Source organism: Lactuca saligna, chromosome 1 (assembly GCF_052625555.1).
Source record: "Lactuca saligna cultivar CGN05327 chromosome 1, ASM5262555v1, whole genome shotgun sequence".
In the NCBI taxonomy this organism is placed as follows: Eukaryota; Viridiplantae; Streptophyta; class Magnoliopsida; order Asterales; family Asteraceae; genus Lactuca; species Lactuca saligna.
The window spans coordinates 155,714,126-155,731,744 of NC_136417.1; the positions used below are offsets into that span (position 1 = coordinate 155,714,126).

Here is a 17,619-nt window from a genome sequence, read left to right on the forward strand (position 1 = left end):
TATGCTATTTATCTTTGTGATTATTGCATGTGTTGTATAATTATATGTTTATATCTTTATATCTATACTTGGTGGGGCCCAATGCCAAACGGAGCCTGATGACTAACAAATGTGTTTACCGAGCAGGGATCGATGTCAGGGCGGGGCCCATTATATGTTTTATATATATGGTGTGTGGTATTTTGGGGAACTCACTAAGCTTTGTGCTTACGATTTTTGGTTTATGTTTCAGGTACTTCTAGTTCGAATGGGAAGAGCCCGGGATAATTGCAGTGCATACACTACGTCGATCAGCATTTTTATATAACTTTGATGTACTTGGATGTTATCGATACACTTTGATACACCATGATTTTTATGATGTTTTTTGGATAATGGTTTTAACTAATCTAAAAATTGAAATTTTTAATCTTAATTTTTGGGAAATAACATTAGTTTTGCTGATGATTCCGAAACAAAATCATCCTAAGAGGGAGGTAATTGTAACGCCTGCAAATTTTGGCTAAACAGTTAAGATATAATAAATAATAATTATTCATTGTACAATTTACGAGCGATAAATAGATGTTTTTAATAAAATATTGTTTTGGATAAATTATCTTGACGAGGGTTGTAGTATTCATGATGATGATTATATGGGCATACAGAATGCTCAAATCTGACTTCGTATGAAGAAGTTATGATTGTTTGAAGATTTGCATTCAACCTTATACGAAAAAGTGCGTCATAAAAAGTGAATCGAATATACGTTGCTTATTAGCCCAAGTAATCAAAATGAATGTCATAGTAATCATAAAAGTGAAAGCATATATATAGAGAACACCAAAATCTGACTTCATATGAGGAAGTTATGAATTTTCAAAGTTTCGACACATCAGTGTGCACATAGAAATCGAAATTTAAATCGCGTGTCTATTAGACTAAACAATGTAAACGAGAGTTTAAGATCTCGTGAATAGGAATCTGTCGATATAAAGACAGTTGAGAATGGAATTATTATGAAAAGGTTAGGATTTTTATACGGACTTTAACTGTCTAAGCCTATAAAAATATCAACTTAAAAATAACTTGAGATATAGCCAGTGGAATCTGAAGGATAGTTGTATATGCATAGATATAAAGAACGTCGAAAATGGAGCTCGTAGGAGAACAATATAATTTTAGAAAAAATTAAAAATTTAGCATCCAGGGCGTGGCACACACATCTAGAAGGGCGACGTAGACCACCACCTTTTCGACATGTGTCACAAATCCGGAGGAGAAGCATAGCACAAGGGAGCGACACACACCTTATATAGGTGTGACACAATCATAAAAAAATGCCTATAAATAGAAACAACCTCTTCACTTCTTCCTCACATCTTCAGAACCATTCTCTCTGAAAATTTATTCCTTGAGTCTAAATTTTATTTAGATCTTAAGTTTTCGGTGAAGCCCTAGGGCGTTAGAGAGTCTGGCAAATAGAAGCTTTCGGGTCGGAGTTCTACCTGCGAACTTTCTGTACTTTTGTTAGGAAACTTTGTAAGTTAAGCTACACCTATTTGTTCTAAGTGTAACTGATATTTATTGTCATAATCATTATTGCGAACCTATAAATAAGATTAATAGTGATTCCATATCATAATATTGATTGATCTACGTATGCGGGTAATGTCTAGGCTAGATTTAATGAGGTGTTTAAAGTGAGATTTCCAAATAGTATACAATGTGTAACAAACGGACTCTACCTCTAATATGATCATACTTGGTTATTCCTTATCAACTATAGATCACTATTTATTAGGATTACTGAGGAATCTAGACTATCATTATTATAGTTACAAAAATTATGAAACATTAACTAAGACTTAGTGTTAGGCGAAGCTCTACCCCAATCAAGTCATCTAGTTTAACAAGTGACTAAATAGTTTTTTCATCTTACACATAGATACAAAGTATCTAAATGCTATATGTGCCTATTTTCTGTGTTCTTGATATATGTGTTAGGTGCAACAATATGAAATGTTGGTGTAGTTATTTTATCATATTTAAATCGTATTAGGTATTGAAGGGTTGTGCAAAATAAAAATGAGAGATTATAACCATAATACTATCGTGCTGTTGTGCTGAGTCATCTAGGGAGTATAGGTAACGACCACCAACAATTCTAGCAATTCATGTGGAACATTGTCATACTCCAACCTCTACAAGATTGCCTTATTAACACATGTTGCTAACGGAATCCCCGAAGCAGTATTGTCTACTCGTTGCTTACAAAGATCCCTTAGGATAGGTCCCTCAAGATCATCATTTTAGGATCAGGAAATGAAGATAACATGAAAGGGTAATCGGGTTACTTGATTGATGTGAAATATATATTTTAAAGATTATAATATTGTCGGTTGAAAACTGTATGTGGTCACCAGACTCCTAAGCCTGACCCACTCAGTTCCTTTGTATCACAAGTAGCGATGTGAATATACAAGAAGATTGATGTTGGAATCTGCCGAGAGATATGAGGAGTTTTAGGTCATTAAATAAACTGATGTAAGGCCTATAAAGAGTAATTTATGTTTATGTTTCTGTATCGATTATGAATGACATCCTAAGTTTTAAAAATATTAATGAAAATCATTTATTGATAAATTCATTGATATTATTAGTATCTCATATTAATAATGTTTTGGGACAACTTCTGCACAAATAAAAGAATACTCTATTTTAAATAAGTATGAAGAAAAAGTTTTTAATTAACCTTAAAATTAGAAATGTCACATTAGGTGTCCTAACTTTATTAGTTAGAGGATGTCTCATTTATAAGGATATCTTGTTAGTAATAGAGAATATCTTTTGAGAGACGTCTAACATCATTATAATTGTATGTCTTTTACTCTCTAATTGAAAACCAGACCTTATTTACATCATTGTGTTCATTTCATTATGTTGGTTGAATCTTGATTTCTATCTTATAGAATCTAAATGATCTTATAATTCTGTCAGCACAAACTCTCGTTTTTGAAAAAATATGCAAAAATACTAAATAACTTTTAAAAGATAAAAAATCTACCAAAATATTTAACATATACACATCATGCTAATTTATTTTAAAGAAACTAAGAAGTTAAATATACCAATTGCATACAAAAAAACTACTATTAAAATTATAATACATAAAAAAAATAACATTCTTAAAGGAATGTGATACATGGTTCATCAACATATGTAGGGATCCTTGTTTGGTGGATCTGTTTGAACAGATCCGATCAAGTGAATCCAAATTGAATTGGGTTTTTTAAAACGTGGATCAAATAATCTAATCTAAATTTAAATCTGATCCAATCCAACCAAATAGTATTTCGGTTGGATCAGTTTTTACAATTTGGTTTTCAAGAATCAAGACATTTTAATAAATATATAACTTTAGTACTAACCTACTCTATAATCGAAACCAAAGAAAATTATTTAATTAGTTGTGATTTAAAATTTATAAACAACTACCAATCAAAATATATTATGGTTTACCATTTTATTGACAAACTTTTGATAAGAAATACATATTAAAATATTATAAAAGATGAAAACTTTTAATCTACTAAAAATAATTTAGCAAATTTATAAATAATTAAAGATATATATTAAAAATAACAAAATAATAAACATTATTCGGTTTTTTTGGACTATTCGTTTTCAATTATCTGTTAGTGATTATTCACTTATTCTATATATGCGGAAGCTTTCAAGACCAGATCTTAAACTCGAATCTGGATAAAAGAAAATAGGTGAAGGAGATTGTGTACCTGCTTCCATTGAAGCTTTTGGATCTGAAGAACAAGCTTGGTTTTCCAGTTGATATCAAGACAACTCTAAGAACCTTTTGCATACAAGAAAAACGAATTTGTGAATTAATTTCATCTCCATTGATTTGCTCCTCATCACATATATTTATAGATGGAGATAAACCCTAATGTGAAAGATTGAAGGGATCTTGAGGATCTTGAGTCAAACCGGGAACTCAAGCCACAAATGGTAAGTGAATATCGGTCCATCAACAATCTTATACACTTGCCATAATATTTGGATTTAAATGATAACAATATATATGTTCATTTATAGAATGGTCCCATGATTTTCTAACAATCTCCCACTGGACCATGAATATATAAATGTACATATAACCATATTAGCGCTTTAATGTATGTTATCATGATATTGGTACCCTTAAACAATCTTGTCCATTAACCATAATTGTATAGGATCAATGTGGTCTTTGTTACAATTTACATAACTAAACCATCAATGGTCACATATATAAGTATGACTAACGACATAGATTAAACATGATGCGTGGTCACAAAATCAAAATTGATTTCCGACGAGTTCCTCTTTAACTTGAAGTGCGATCAAACTTCAAATAAGTGCAACTAATAATGAAATTTACCGAATTCTTAAATCTGTACAGAAAAAACATAATTGTTCTTAAACCAAAATAAAGCACCCAAAAATAAATTGAAAAACTCCCACTAAAACAAAATATCATCAATATTTATCACACCCATGTGTATAGTATGCTCATGAAAGACCTTGGGAGGTAATCCCTTTGTGAGCGGATCCGCTATCATGGAGTTTGTCCCGATGTGCTCTATTGCGATTTTTCCATTTTGCACTCTTTCTTTAACAATAAGAAACTTAATGTCAATATGCCTTGACTTTGTGGAACTTCCGTTGTTGTTGGAATACAACACTGCTGACTTATTGTCACAATACAACTTTAGTGGTTTTTCAACACCAATAATACGCAGCCCCGTGACTAAGTTCCGCAGCCATATTGCATGATCTGATGCCTCGAAACATGCTACAAATTCTGCCGCCATGGTGGAAGAAGTTACTAAAGTTTGTTTAGCACTCTTCCATGAAATAGCTCCTCCTGCTAATAAGTAAATGTAGCCTGATGTGGATCGATAACTATCTTGGCATCCAGCAAAATCAGAATCAGAATACCCAATGATCTCCAAAACATCTGATTTCCTATATGTGAGCATGTAGTCTTTTGTTCTCTGTAGATATCTCAAAACCTGTTTGGATGCTTTCCAATGGTCCATACTTGGGTTGCTAAGATATCTTCCCAACATCCCTACAATGAAAGATATGTCGGGACGTGTACACACTTGAGCATACATAAGACTCCCAACAACCGATGCATAAGGAATCTTCTACATCTCTTTAAATTCAAAGTCATTTTTAAGGCATTGATCGAGACTGAATTTGTCTCCTTTGGAAATAGGGGTGTCTCCTGGTTTGCAGTTTTGCATGCCAAATCTTTCAAGGATCTTTTCAATATAGCTCTTTTGTGATAATCCTAGAATTCCACGAGATCTGTCTCGTTGAATTTGGATTCCTAATACAAATGAGGCATCCCCAAGATCTTTCATCTCAAAATTCTTTGAAAGAAATTTCTTGGTCTCATATAAGACCCCTAAATCATTGGTGGCAAGTAATATATCATCAACATACAAGACCAGAAAGATGTATTTACTCCCACTGAACTTGTGATATACACAATCATCTACTATATTTGCCTCAAAACCATATGAGACAACGATTTGATGAAACTTGTGGTACCACTGACGGGAGGCTTGCTTGAGTCCATAGATAGATTTATTTAGTTTGCAAACCATTTCCTTTGAGTCTTTTGATACAAAGTTTTCTGGTTGCACCATATATATAGTTTCATCAATGTAACCATTGAGAAATGCTGTCTTAACATCCATCTGATGTAACTCGAGATTGTAATGTGCAACTAATGCCATGATCAACCTAAAAGAATCTTTTGATGAAACCGGAGAGAATGTCTCTTTAAAATCAATTCCTTCCTTTTGAGTATAGCCCTTAGCTACAAGACGTGCCTTATGTCTTTCCACATTACCTTTTGAATCCCTTTTGGTCTTAAAAATCCATTTGCAACCAATAGGCTTTGTACCTTTAGGTAATGGAACAAGTTCCCAAACTTTATTGTCTTGCATGGACCTATACTCATCGTTCATGGCATCAATACACTTTTGAGAATTTGAACTTTGCATGGCCTGAGAGAAGTTGATTGGATCATTTTCAATCATTCCATCTGGTTCTTCATTTTCTTGGAGATATACATGGAAATCCGAAGGGATTGCACTTCTCCTTTCTCTAATGGATCTCCTAAGTTGAGGTCGTTGAGGTTGTTCATTATGAACAGGAGAGTGACTAACATTGTCTTGTTGAGGTTCCTGAATTACTTCTTCTCCGACAGGCACATTAATTTGTGTATCGTCAAAAGTAACAGTAGGAATCGAGATTGATTCCTCCTCAAAGACAATGTCTCTAACCTTATTTCTCCCCCCAAACTCAACATCCTCAAAAAACGTTGCAGTTCCTGTTTCAAAAATTGATTTTGTTGCAGGATCATAAAACTTATAACCCCTGGATCGTTCAGAATAGCCAATGAAGTAACTGCTAACTGTTTTGGAGTCCAATTTCTTTTCATTCGGCCTATAAGGCCTTGCCTCAGCTGGACATCCCCAAATACGAAGATGAGTTAAACAAGGCTTTTTCCCTGTCCAAAGCTCATAAGGTGTTTTAACAGCTGCTTTAGTTGGTACTCTATTAAGAATGTAAGCTGCAGTCTTAAGTGCTTCACCCCAGAGTGACTCTAGTAAAGTAGAATGACTTATCATACTCCTTACCATATCCTTAAGAGTTCTGTTGCGTCTTTCAGATACACCATTCATGCTAGGCGAACCTGGCATTGTGTATTGAGGGACGATTCCACATTCCTCTAGGAATTTAGCAAAAGAACCTGGACGTTGTTCACCTGATCCATCATATCTACCATAGTACTCACCACCACGGTCAGATCTAACACATTTAATCTTTTTATTAAGTTAGTTCTCAACTTCAAGTTTAAAAGATTTAAACACTTCCAGTGACTGAGATTTTTCATGAATGAGATATAGATACCCATAACGTGAGTAATCGTCTATGAATGATATAAAATATAGTTGACCATTCCAAGAAGCCGAAGGGAATGGTCCACAAATATCTGTATGTATCAATTCTAAGACATCTGAAGTCCTAGTGGCATCTAATCTTTTGGTTTTTGTCTGTTTTCCCTTGATGCATTCAACACAAATTTTCAAATCTGTGAAGTTGAGGTTACTTAACACTCCATCTGACACAAGCCTATCCATTCTCATTTTTGAGACATGGCCTAAGCGTTTGTGCCACAATGTTGCTGACTTTTCATTATTTAATTTTCGCTTAGTACCACGTGAATCCACGTGCAAGGTTTCATTATATGAAGTAACAATATCAAGCATATATAACTTATCACAATACGTTAGAGAACCAGTACTGATAAAATTTGAATTTAAAGACAAACTAAATTCACCATTTCCAAAAGAACAATAATAACCAGATTTATCCAATTTAGAAACAGAAACCAAATTGCGTCTAAAAGACGGTACAATGCAAGTGTCTTGAAAATCCAAATAAAAACCAGTATCTAGTAATAAACGAAATGTGCCAACTGCTTTGACTTCTACCTGCTTGCCATCACCCACATAGATATATCTTTCAACATCATTTGGTTTTCGCTAGTTCAAGCAACCCTGCATAGAAACACTTACGTGAGTAGTAGCACCAGAATCTATCCACCAAGTATTTCTAGGTACAGAAACTAAATTAACCTCAGAACAGACCAAAGCACTGATTATACCTTTCTTAACTCGCCAAGCGTGGTATTTTGGACAATCCGGCTTCAAGTGACCAGGCTCTTGACAAAAGAAGCATTTAGGAGGTCCCGATTCCTTTTTCTTTTGATCATTGCCTAAATGTTGTTTCTTTTGCATTGGTCCCTTATTAGCAGCTTCTTTTCTATTTCTTTTGCCCTTACCTTTAGAAGTACTAGCAAAATGAGCACTTTCAGTTGTTTCCTGCTTCATCCTTTCTTCTTCTTGCACACAAAAGGAAATGAGCTCATTAAGAGTCCATTTGTCCCTTTGGCAGTTGTAACTGACCTTGAACTGGTTAAATTCTGCAGGAAGAGAAAGCAATACCAAATGAACTAGAAAATCATCAGAAATTTCTAGTTTCAATGCCTTAAGTTTTGAAGCAAGATGAGACATCTCCATGATATGCTCCCTTATGTTTCCTTTGCCTTTATACTTCATTGAAATCAACTTTTGCAAAAAAGTACTTGTTTCAGCCTTATCATTTTTTGCAAAACGTTGTTCAATTTCAGCAAGAAAATCTTTAGCATTAATAGACTACTCGTTTGCACCTCTAAAGGCTTCTGGAACGCCGCGCTTAATGATCATTAGACTCATGCGATTTGAGCGATCCCATTTTTCAGCATCCCTTTTATTCTCCACTGAACTTGTGGCAGTAAGGATGGGTTGCTCAATCCGAAGTGCAAGGTCAAGATCCATGCAGCCGAGAACTAACATAATGTTCTCTTTCCATTCCTTGAAGTTAGTCCCATTGAGAACTGGAATGTGATTCAAGTTGGAAGATATTATACCACAATTAGCATTTGTTGTCTTTTAGAACAAAATATTAATTAGTTTTTATGCTCATTAAACCATAATTATAATCAATAAAATCAAATTATGACATCACAAGGTATCAACACAACATTAATATCAAGTCTTTGAACAACAATATTAACTTTTAAGAGATATCTTGTTTAAGTAGTAAAAATATTGACAATAAAACATGTTAATCAATAAGCCCCTCTTTGGATTGACTAATTAATTACATGAAACCCAAAAATAATCATATATTTACCACTATATATATGTATGTTTATCCGACCAAATATTAATCTACCTTTGGGTCGATTAATATCCGCATTGACAAACACATAAACCATAAAATTTAATAATAATATTTGACAATAATTCATGCCGTTTAACAAGCCCCTCTTTGGATTGACTTGTTAACGACATGTAACCAAAAAATAATTGTCGCATATTCATTATCATATTCGTTTTTTTTTTGGCAAAATATCAACCTACCTTTGAGTCGATTAATATCCGCAATAATAAACACATAAACCGTAATGTTTAGATTCTTAGAAAATTAATTTTCTAAGAAAATAAATAATGTCACAACTGAATTTATTGACGAACCATAAAAAAAAATGACCGGGTAAAAAAAAATAAATTACAGATTTATTAACTTGAACATGACAATAATAAACTGCTATTAAATTGAGTACTTTAAAATAACCATGCAGTTTTAATTTACACAATAAAGCCTTAAACAAATAAAATGCTAATAACATAGAAGTATTTTATTTATTTATTTTTCTTTTACAACGATACCAAAATAAAATAAACAAATAAAGTTGATTTATCAATGAAGGTATTCTATGTATAATAACTTAAAAGAGAATAAATGTTGCCGTTATTTTAATAAGATCGAATATCATACACAAAAAAATAATCTCACAGACAAATCTTAACCAATTACCTAAACAATATTAGTTTTGCACGCAGGACAATATTATGAACCATGAATTTCGCTAAATAGTAAATTCAACCAAAACATGAACCAAAGTTTGATTATATATTAATGAAATTTAGTGCATATAAATATAATGTTATAGATCTTAAACCAACATAAAATTTCTAGTACCAAATTCGAGAAAGCTCTGATACCAATTGTTAGTGATTATTCACTTATTCTATATATGCGGAAGCTTTCAAGACCAGATCTTAAACTCCAATCTGGATAAAAGAAAATAGGTGAAGGAGATTGGGTACCTGCTTCCATTGAAGCTTTTGGATCTGAAGAACAAGCTTGGTTTTCCAGTTGATATCAAGACAACTCTAAGAACCTTTTGCATATAAGAAAAACGAATTTGTGAATTAATTTCATCTCCTTTGATTTCCTCCTCATCACATATATTTATAGATGGAGATAAACCCTAATGTGAGAGATTGAAGGGATCTTGAGGATCTTGAGTTAAACCGGGAACTCAAGCCACAAATGGTAAGTGAATATCGGTCCATCAACAATCTTATACACTTGCCATAATATTTGGATTTAAATGATAACAATATATATGTTCATTTATAGAATGGTCCCATGATTTTCTAACATTATCAACTAAAACCAATTCAAAATCCAAAATATTAATTCGGTTTTGCTAAAAAAACCAATCCAAAGAAACCAAATAATCTCATCTAAATTGTCAAATTTGACAATTCGATTTTATTCAAATAATAAAAAAACCCTAAACATATGCACAAGTTAACCTGAAAAAAATCATTTGGTCACAAATTCCATAAAATTCATCAGTATATGTTCATTTAGAGTAGCAAATTGTTATAAATAATGAGCAATTAACCAATAATATGAATTGGAATAATGATATAAAGGAATTTCAAAAGTCCATGATTATTGAATAAAGAACAAATGTGCTTTTCCAAATTTGAATAAAAAGTACACATACTTGTGTGCTTTGTCTTTCAAAAACAGAACCATTTCAACATATACATTTTTTTCAAAAAACAAATCATTCTTTTTTCAAAATACTATAAATAATCTTTGTTAATTACCCCTAAATTTTAATTTCTTATAAAATATTCTCACTTTATAACTATTATATATAGGTTCCAGTCGACAGTTTTATATTATTTTTTTAGAAACATAAATGATAACATGTGAAGCAGTTGGATTTAGTTTTTAAGTCACTTGGTTCAAGTCAACAACTTTATGATATTCTAGAAAAACCTAAGGGGGATCTAATCTCTATAACCAAACTCAGATCCGTTTATTGCACATAGCCATTACCATATCAAATCACCAATATCAGAAAACAATGTCTTCTTCAGGGGTTAACCTACAAAGTTTTTTAATTCCACTCAAGGAGATCAAGTTGGCAACGGCAGATTTCAGTCATGAAACTCAGATCGGAAACGGTAGACTCAGTGTGATCTACAAAGGTCATCTCTCAGAACGTTGGGAAAACCGCATTGTTGCAATCAAACGAATTAAAAAGGGTAGTAAACAAGGAGAACAAGAGTTCCATAACGAGCTCCAAATGATTTCTATGTTTCACCATCAAAGTATCATCCCTTTCGTTGGTTACTGTGATGAAAGCAGTGAGATCATTATTGTTTATGAACATGTTGTCAGTGGTAGCCTTGATCATTGTCTTAAAGACGAGATTAACAGGCGTTGCATAACATGGGCACAACGCCTCAAGATTTGCATAGGGGCAGCAAGAGGACTTGGGTATCTTCACTCGGGTATAGGTGAAGGCATCCCAGTAATTCACAGAGCTGTTAAGAGCTCAAATATATTACTAGATGACAATTTGGAAGCAAAAATTTGTGGTTTTGGTTTGTCACAGTTTAGCAACATAAAACAGCGAAATACTCGAAACAATGCAAAGGCTTCGGGTACCCGGTATTACATGGATCCTATTAACCATGGAAGTGGTGTAGCCAAGATCGAATCGGATGTTTATTCATTTGGGGTCGTGTTGTTTGAAATGTTGAGTGGGATGTTGGCTGATTCTACAAGGAGCATCGATGATCATAAGCCACAAACTCTGCTTAATCTTGTTCGACGCTACTATGATGATGGGGTGGAGAAGTTAACTGATCCGTGTATAATAAATCAGATCAATAGTCAATCTTTTCAGATGTTTAAAGAAGTAGCATATAAGTGTATCAGTTTCATAGTGGAGGATCGCCCTACGATGGATGTGATAATCAAGAAACTTGAGGAAGCATTAGATATTCAAGTAAGTTTTATTTTTTTTATTTATTTTTTATTTATTTTTTGTTTCATTTGAATAGTTTAAAGGAAATTTAGTTTATACGCAAGCATGATAACTACCGTGGACAATAAATACAACATGATAAATTGGTTTATAATTTTAGTTTTTTCTTTTCATTTTTTTTATTTATTTTATGGATGCATTTTGAACGAGGGTCATGTTTTGTCATGTTAGCTGGCTGTCATTCTTTTTAAGTATAAAACCCATAATTTAATGCAGCAGCTCAACAGAAACACCAAAAAATAATAGCTCATTTGTTATAATATTTGCGGTTTCAAAAAAAAAAATTGTTATAATATTTGTTTTTGGGCATCTACAATATATATATATATATATATATATATATATATATATATATATATATATATATATATATATATATATATATATATATACTAGTTGTGAGACCCGTATGTTATACGGGTTGGATAAAATAAAAAAAATTAAATATGAAGGTTTAAATAAAAATTTATTTAAATTTGAAATTTAAAATTTAAAACTTGAATTTAAAAGGAAACATATTAAATAATATATGAGTTGTAATATTGTAATTTAATTGTTATTTTCAATTAAAGTAATTATTAATTAAGATGTAAATATGATGTGTTAATTAAGAAAGATAAAAAAAAATGAGAAAATGACAAATGGAAAAAACATTTATTAAAAAATACCACAAAATGACAAATATCAAAACTCATGAGAGATTGACATGTGGCAAAAAAACCTTCATTTATTAAGGAGTATATATATATATATATATATATAACATAACCGATTTTTTAACAAAATTTTATTTCCAAAGAAACTGAAAAAACCAAACCGATTATAACCGAAACCAGTTTTTCAATAATCGGTTTTTTTATAAACCAGTTATTTTAACTGGAACTGGTTTAAAATCCGTGTTTGTAGACCTCTAACTCAGACCACTCCATTTAACTATGCATTGTGAATCTGTGATGCTTTAAACCATGGCAAAATAAATAGGTTCTTGAGCAAAGTTGTTTATGTTTATTTTCACAGAACCATGGAGCTACTTCAACCACTATCGTTCAAAGCTACCCATATCAAAAGTTGGAACGTTTTCTAATTCCACTGAAGGCGATCAATTTGGCCACTAATGAACTAAGTAAAGAAACTCGAATCGGAGATGATGGGAATGGTTGGGTCTACAAAGGAATACTCTCTGAACGATGGAAAAATCTCACAGCGGCCTTTAAGCGCTTTAATCCCAATCGTTACCAAGCAGCACATAAATTCCATAATGAGATTGAGATGATGTCCAACTTCAATCATGAAAACATCATCCCTTTCATAGGCTATTGTAATGAAGGGAATGAGATGATTATAGTTTCTGAATACGCTGAAAACAATACCCTTGCTCATCATCTTTATCTCTACCGAAGGAGTCGTTTCATAACATGGGAACAACGCCTTAAGATTTGCAGAGGAGCAGCTAGAGGACTCAAGTATCTTCATTCAGGTCTTGGGGAGTACAACAGAGTGATACATAGAGACTTCAATAGCGCACACATATTGTTAGATGGCAACATGGAAGCAAAAATTTGTGGTTTTGAATGGTCAATATCAGTCGAACGAAATCAAAAACAAGTCACTGAACTTGCTGCGGTTAACACAAATTCAGTTTACTTGGATCCCATTTACAGTGAAAGTGGCATCGTTAAGACAGAATTAGACGTTTACTCATTTGGGGTTGTACTTTTTGAAGTGTTGTGTGGGATGTTGGCTTATAGTAAAAGGAGGATTGGTGATGATGAGCCACAAACACTCCTAAATTTGGTCAGACGCTACTATAATGAAGGACATGATAACTTAATTGATCCTCAAATAAGAGGTGAAATTAATACTCATTCTTTTCATGTGATTAAAGAAATTGCACATCGATGCATTAGTTTGAACCTAAAGGACCGCCCCACAATGAACACGATCATCAAGAGCATTGAAGAAGCACTAGATATTCAAGTAAGTTTTTTTCATTCAATTTTCTTAAGGAAAACCAGTTTTATATGTGATCAAGGAAAAAACATTTTGTGTCATACCACATTATAAATTTGTTTTAATTTTGTCAAATGCGGCCTATAAAGAACATTAGCCTTTCAGAATGCAAGGTCATACAAACTATGACCATTCATAATGCATTGAGCTTAATAGAGTTTAGGATTGAACGCTATAGAACTTGATGTATTCCCACGTTATTATTCCACTTTTCAAACAACTTTACTGTTTTTTTTTTCTAATAAAACAATGAACATTACAAAAGTTCAACGTAACATATTTTAAAAAAAAAATCATTAACTTGTTAATCATTTTATGTCAATTTGGCATAAAATTGGGCATACATTAATTTTCTTTGCCTAGTCTAAAGTCTGTAACCATTCAATGTCAATTGGGCATACATTAATTTAGATTAGGCAAAATAATAGTTCAATACATTTAATGTCAATTGGGAATTTCAACCCACTCAACCATTTTATTATACTATGCATTATGGATGCTCTAAGAAACATAGATTAACTTTTTTTGCCTAGTCTAAGTAACAATTCGGTTTGAGTTGTTTGGTAGATATTTATATCTACATATAAACAAGGTTACATAATGACCAGATTTTATAGAAAGAATGAAGCATGTGACATAATAGGATTTACGTTTTGAAAGGCTTTGTTGGTGTATATATTTCACGTAGGGAAACTTATAATGGCACACCATCTCTAAGCAAATTCAGGTCTATTTATTTTCACAGAACCACGGAGCAGTTTCTACAATTACCCAACCCAACCAACAATCTCAAAAGCTAGAAAGATATCTAATTCCACTAAAGGAGATCACTTTAGCAACCGCATGCTTCAGCTCTGAAACTCGGATCGGAGATGGTGGATTTGGTGTGGTTTATAGAGGACAACTTTCTGAGCATTGGGAAAACTGCACAGTTGCCATCAAACGCCTTGATCCGCAAGGTCATCAAGGAAAGAATGAGTTCCTTACCGAACTTAACTTGATTTCCAAGTTCCATCATCAAAATATCATCCCTTTCATCGGTTATTGTGATGAAGCCAATGAGATGATCATAGTTTACGAGTACGCCAACAATCGAAGCCTTGATTATCATCTCCAAGACTCGAATAAAAGGCATTGCCTAACATGGGTACAACGCCTCAAGATCTGCTTAGGGGCAGCAAGAGGGCTCAACTACCTTCACTCTGGGTTAGGTGAGGACAACAGAGTAATACACAGAGATATCAAGAGTGGAAACATATTGTTAGATAAAAATATGGAAGCCAAAATTTGTGATTTTGGTTTGTCGAAAGAAAGCATGAGAAATCAACAACGTAGTCATATCTATACAAATGCTGCAGGCACCAACTTCTACATGGATCCCATTTATCATGAGAGTGGCATCCTCCGTAAAGAGTCGGATGTGTACTCATTTGGCGTGGTGATGTTTGAATTGTTGAGTGGGATGTTGGCTTTTTACAGAAAGAGCTTTGGGGATGGTAAACCACAATATCTAATAAGTTTGGTGAGACGCTACTATAACAATGGGCTCGAAAAATTAATTGATCCGTTTATAAGAGATGAAATTGATAGTCGTTGCTTTTATACGTTTAATGAACTTGCATTTCAGTGCATAAGTCACAAATCGGAGGAACGCCCTACAATGGAAACAGTCATAGAAAGGATTGAGGATGCAATGGATTTTCAAGTAAGTCCTTCTGTTTAATTGCTTCAAAAAAATTCTGTTTTCAAACACACAAATGAAAATTAGCATGGATTATACAGTAAAATGAATCACTCTATTTGTTCTTGTAGTAAGTTTAAAAAATGTTGTTCTTTTCTAATTGGATTTAAAAACTTATCCTAGTTTTTATTGTCTTTCAAAATTGGAATTATATTTCAAAAAAAAAAAATCATTTTTGACATTTTTATTAATTTATTATTTTATAATCTTATTGTATTCTGAATTATTTACATAGTCATTAGATGGTTAACATAGAAATATAAATCATTGTAAACAGCTCATATAATTACTAATATCTATCGGAGAACTCTAAAATAAGACCATTATTTAATTTAAGAATCATTCCATTTTCTATTGCTATTTTCTTATACTTCTTACTAATAAGCGAGTGTACATGTTTTCTAAAACAACGAATTCATTCTAGGCTATATATGTTATCGTACCTAGGAATTAAAAATGAGAGATACAACTAACAATAGTTATATCATATCATAATTACAACTAGAAAACTTAAAATTGTGGTGATGGTGGTTGTAAAAAAATAACGATAAAGGTTGTATTCAATCAGTCAAATCTTTCTATTCTAATAAAAGAATAGTTTTATTTTCCTTGTGACATGTATCATCCCATTAGACATTTTAATTAATATATATATATATATATATATATATATATATATATATATTTTGTCATGTGGCACTCTATTATATCTCCTAATTAATACATATCACTTATCAACCTATGAATTTTTTATTTTAAATTTCAAATTTTAAATTTCTACCTCTAAGAAAATTAAATTAATAACATTAAATTAAAATTAATATAAATTATAAAATGATATAATTTCACATATTTATTTAAATCAATGATTATAATTTTATATAACTAAAATAACTTCCTAATTAACAATTTATTTAAAATAATTGATTAATAATTTTAAATTTTTATTATTAAATTTTAATTAATTTAATAACCATGGTTCATACTGATTATAAACTAGTTGTAAATAATTTTTTGTGTCGATCCCATTCTTTCCAAGACCAAACAAGGAAGTTTGCTTTAATTTGCCTCCAGCCAATATGTCTATATGCGAAAAGAAGAAAAATGAAATTGGGTATCAAGGTGTTAAAATTAAGAAAAATTAAAAAACAAATTTAACAAATAAAGGGCTGTAATATTTTGTTCTTGTTATTATTATTATTTTTTTAAATTAAAGATGATTCAGATATATTTTAATTGTCATCGTACAATAAGTGAGATGACAAACGGGCAACAAGCTGTACCGTTAAGCGCTTTTGAATGGTAAAACTAATTCTTTTAAAGAATCATCGTACATTTCTTGTTGTTATTTCAGGAACTTAAGAAGTGTAAAAAGAGGAAAACTTGAGAACCTGTTATTGTGGTTGCCTGGTTGGCAGGGTGTGTTGTTATATGTATAATGGCGAAGAGTATCAAGTAAAACTTGGATAATTAATTGAATTGTGTTACAAACATTTTCCTATATTATTATTCTATATAGTAAGTTTGTTTGGTTGAAATATCGAAACCGATGACGTGATATTTATATATTATCTATAGTGGTTTGTTTATTATTGGTGATGCATTTACCCACTACAAATAGGATTTAATTATGTAATTAATTGTAACCCTTCCCCTAAACATAAAGCTTATAGTTAGTATCAATATCTTTATAGTTACCAAATGATTTCTAGTCCAGCGGTATCCGGTGTTGTCATCATTTCTTGAGGTTGAGGTTTCAAGTCCGATAGTTAATATATGTGGAATTAATGAGTAGTTTAGGAATAAAGTAGATTTGCCGTTATAGTTGACCAATATTATTTTCAATTAATTGTTCTTAATTCTGCATATTGATATTTATTAGACTAGCCGATTATATTGTGATATCTTGTAATATTTGGATATTAGAGGTAGTCAAGTGTTAATATTGTCAACTATTTATATTCACATATGTGGAATTAATGAGTAGTTTAGGAATAAAGTAGATTTGCCGTTATAGTTGACCAATATTATTTTCAATTAATTGTTCTTAATTCTGCATATT

General features: G+C 31.9%; 1 protein-coding gene and 1 pseudogene across 2 annotated transcripts; one reads left to right on the forward strand and one right to left on the reverse strand.

Moving 5' to 3' along the window:
- Positions 1 to 4,424: 4,424 nt before the first annotated feature.
- LOC145012823 (secreted RxLR effector protein 161 pseudogene) lies at positions 4,425 to 5,078 on the reverse strand (annotated as a pseudogene).
- Positions 5,079 to 10,724: 5,646 nt separating this feature from the next.
- LOC145045638 (uncharacterized) lies at positions 10,725 to 17,095 on the forward strand. 2 transcript variants are annotated; one of them, XM_078993969.1, is made up of 5 exons: positions 10,725 to 11,767; positions 12,824 to 13,783; positions 14,562 to 15,338; positions 15,444 to 15,521; positions 16,912 to 17,095. In XM_078993969.1, exons 1-5 carry the CDS (start codon positions 10,838 to 10,840, stop codon positions 16,942 to 16,944), a joined length of 2,778 nt encoding a protein of 925 aa, XP_078850095.1. In that variant the 5' UTR covers positions 10,725 to 10,837; the 3' UTR covers positions 16,945 to 17,095. The 2 variants fall into 2 exon arrangements, with proteins under 2 accessions (XP_078850095.1, XP_078850092.1); XM_078993966.1 differs by having other exon boundaries at positions 14,562 to 15,521.
- Positions 17,096 to 17,619: the final 524 nt, after the last annotated feature.

Bases quoted from the DNA above. Each gene is read 5' to 3' on its own strand.
- LOC145045638 (XM_078993966.1), top strand. From the start codon at position 10,838: ATGTCTTCTTCAGGGGTTAACCTACAAAGTTTTTTAATTCCACTCAAG. The intron at 11,768-12,823 runs GTAAGTTTTATT...TTATTTTCACAG, and splicing joins AGGAAGCATTAGATATTCAA to AACCATGGAGCTACTTCAAC. The intron at 15,522-16,911 runs GTAAGTCCTTCT...TTGTTATTTCAG, and splicing joins AGGATGCAATGGATTTTCAA to GAACTTAAGAAGTGTAAAAA.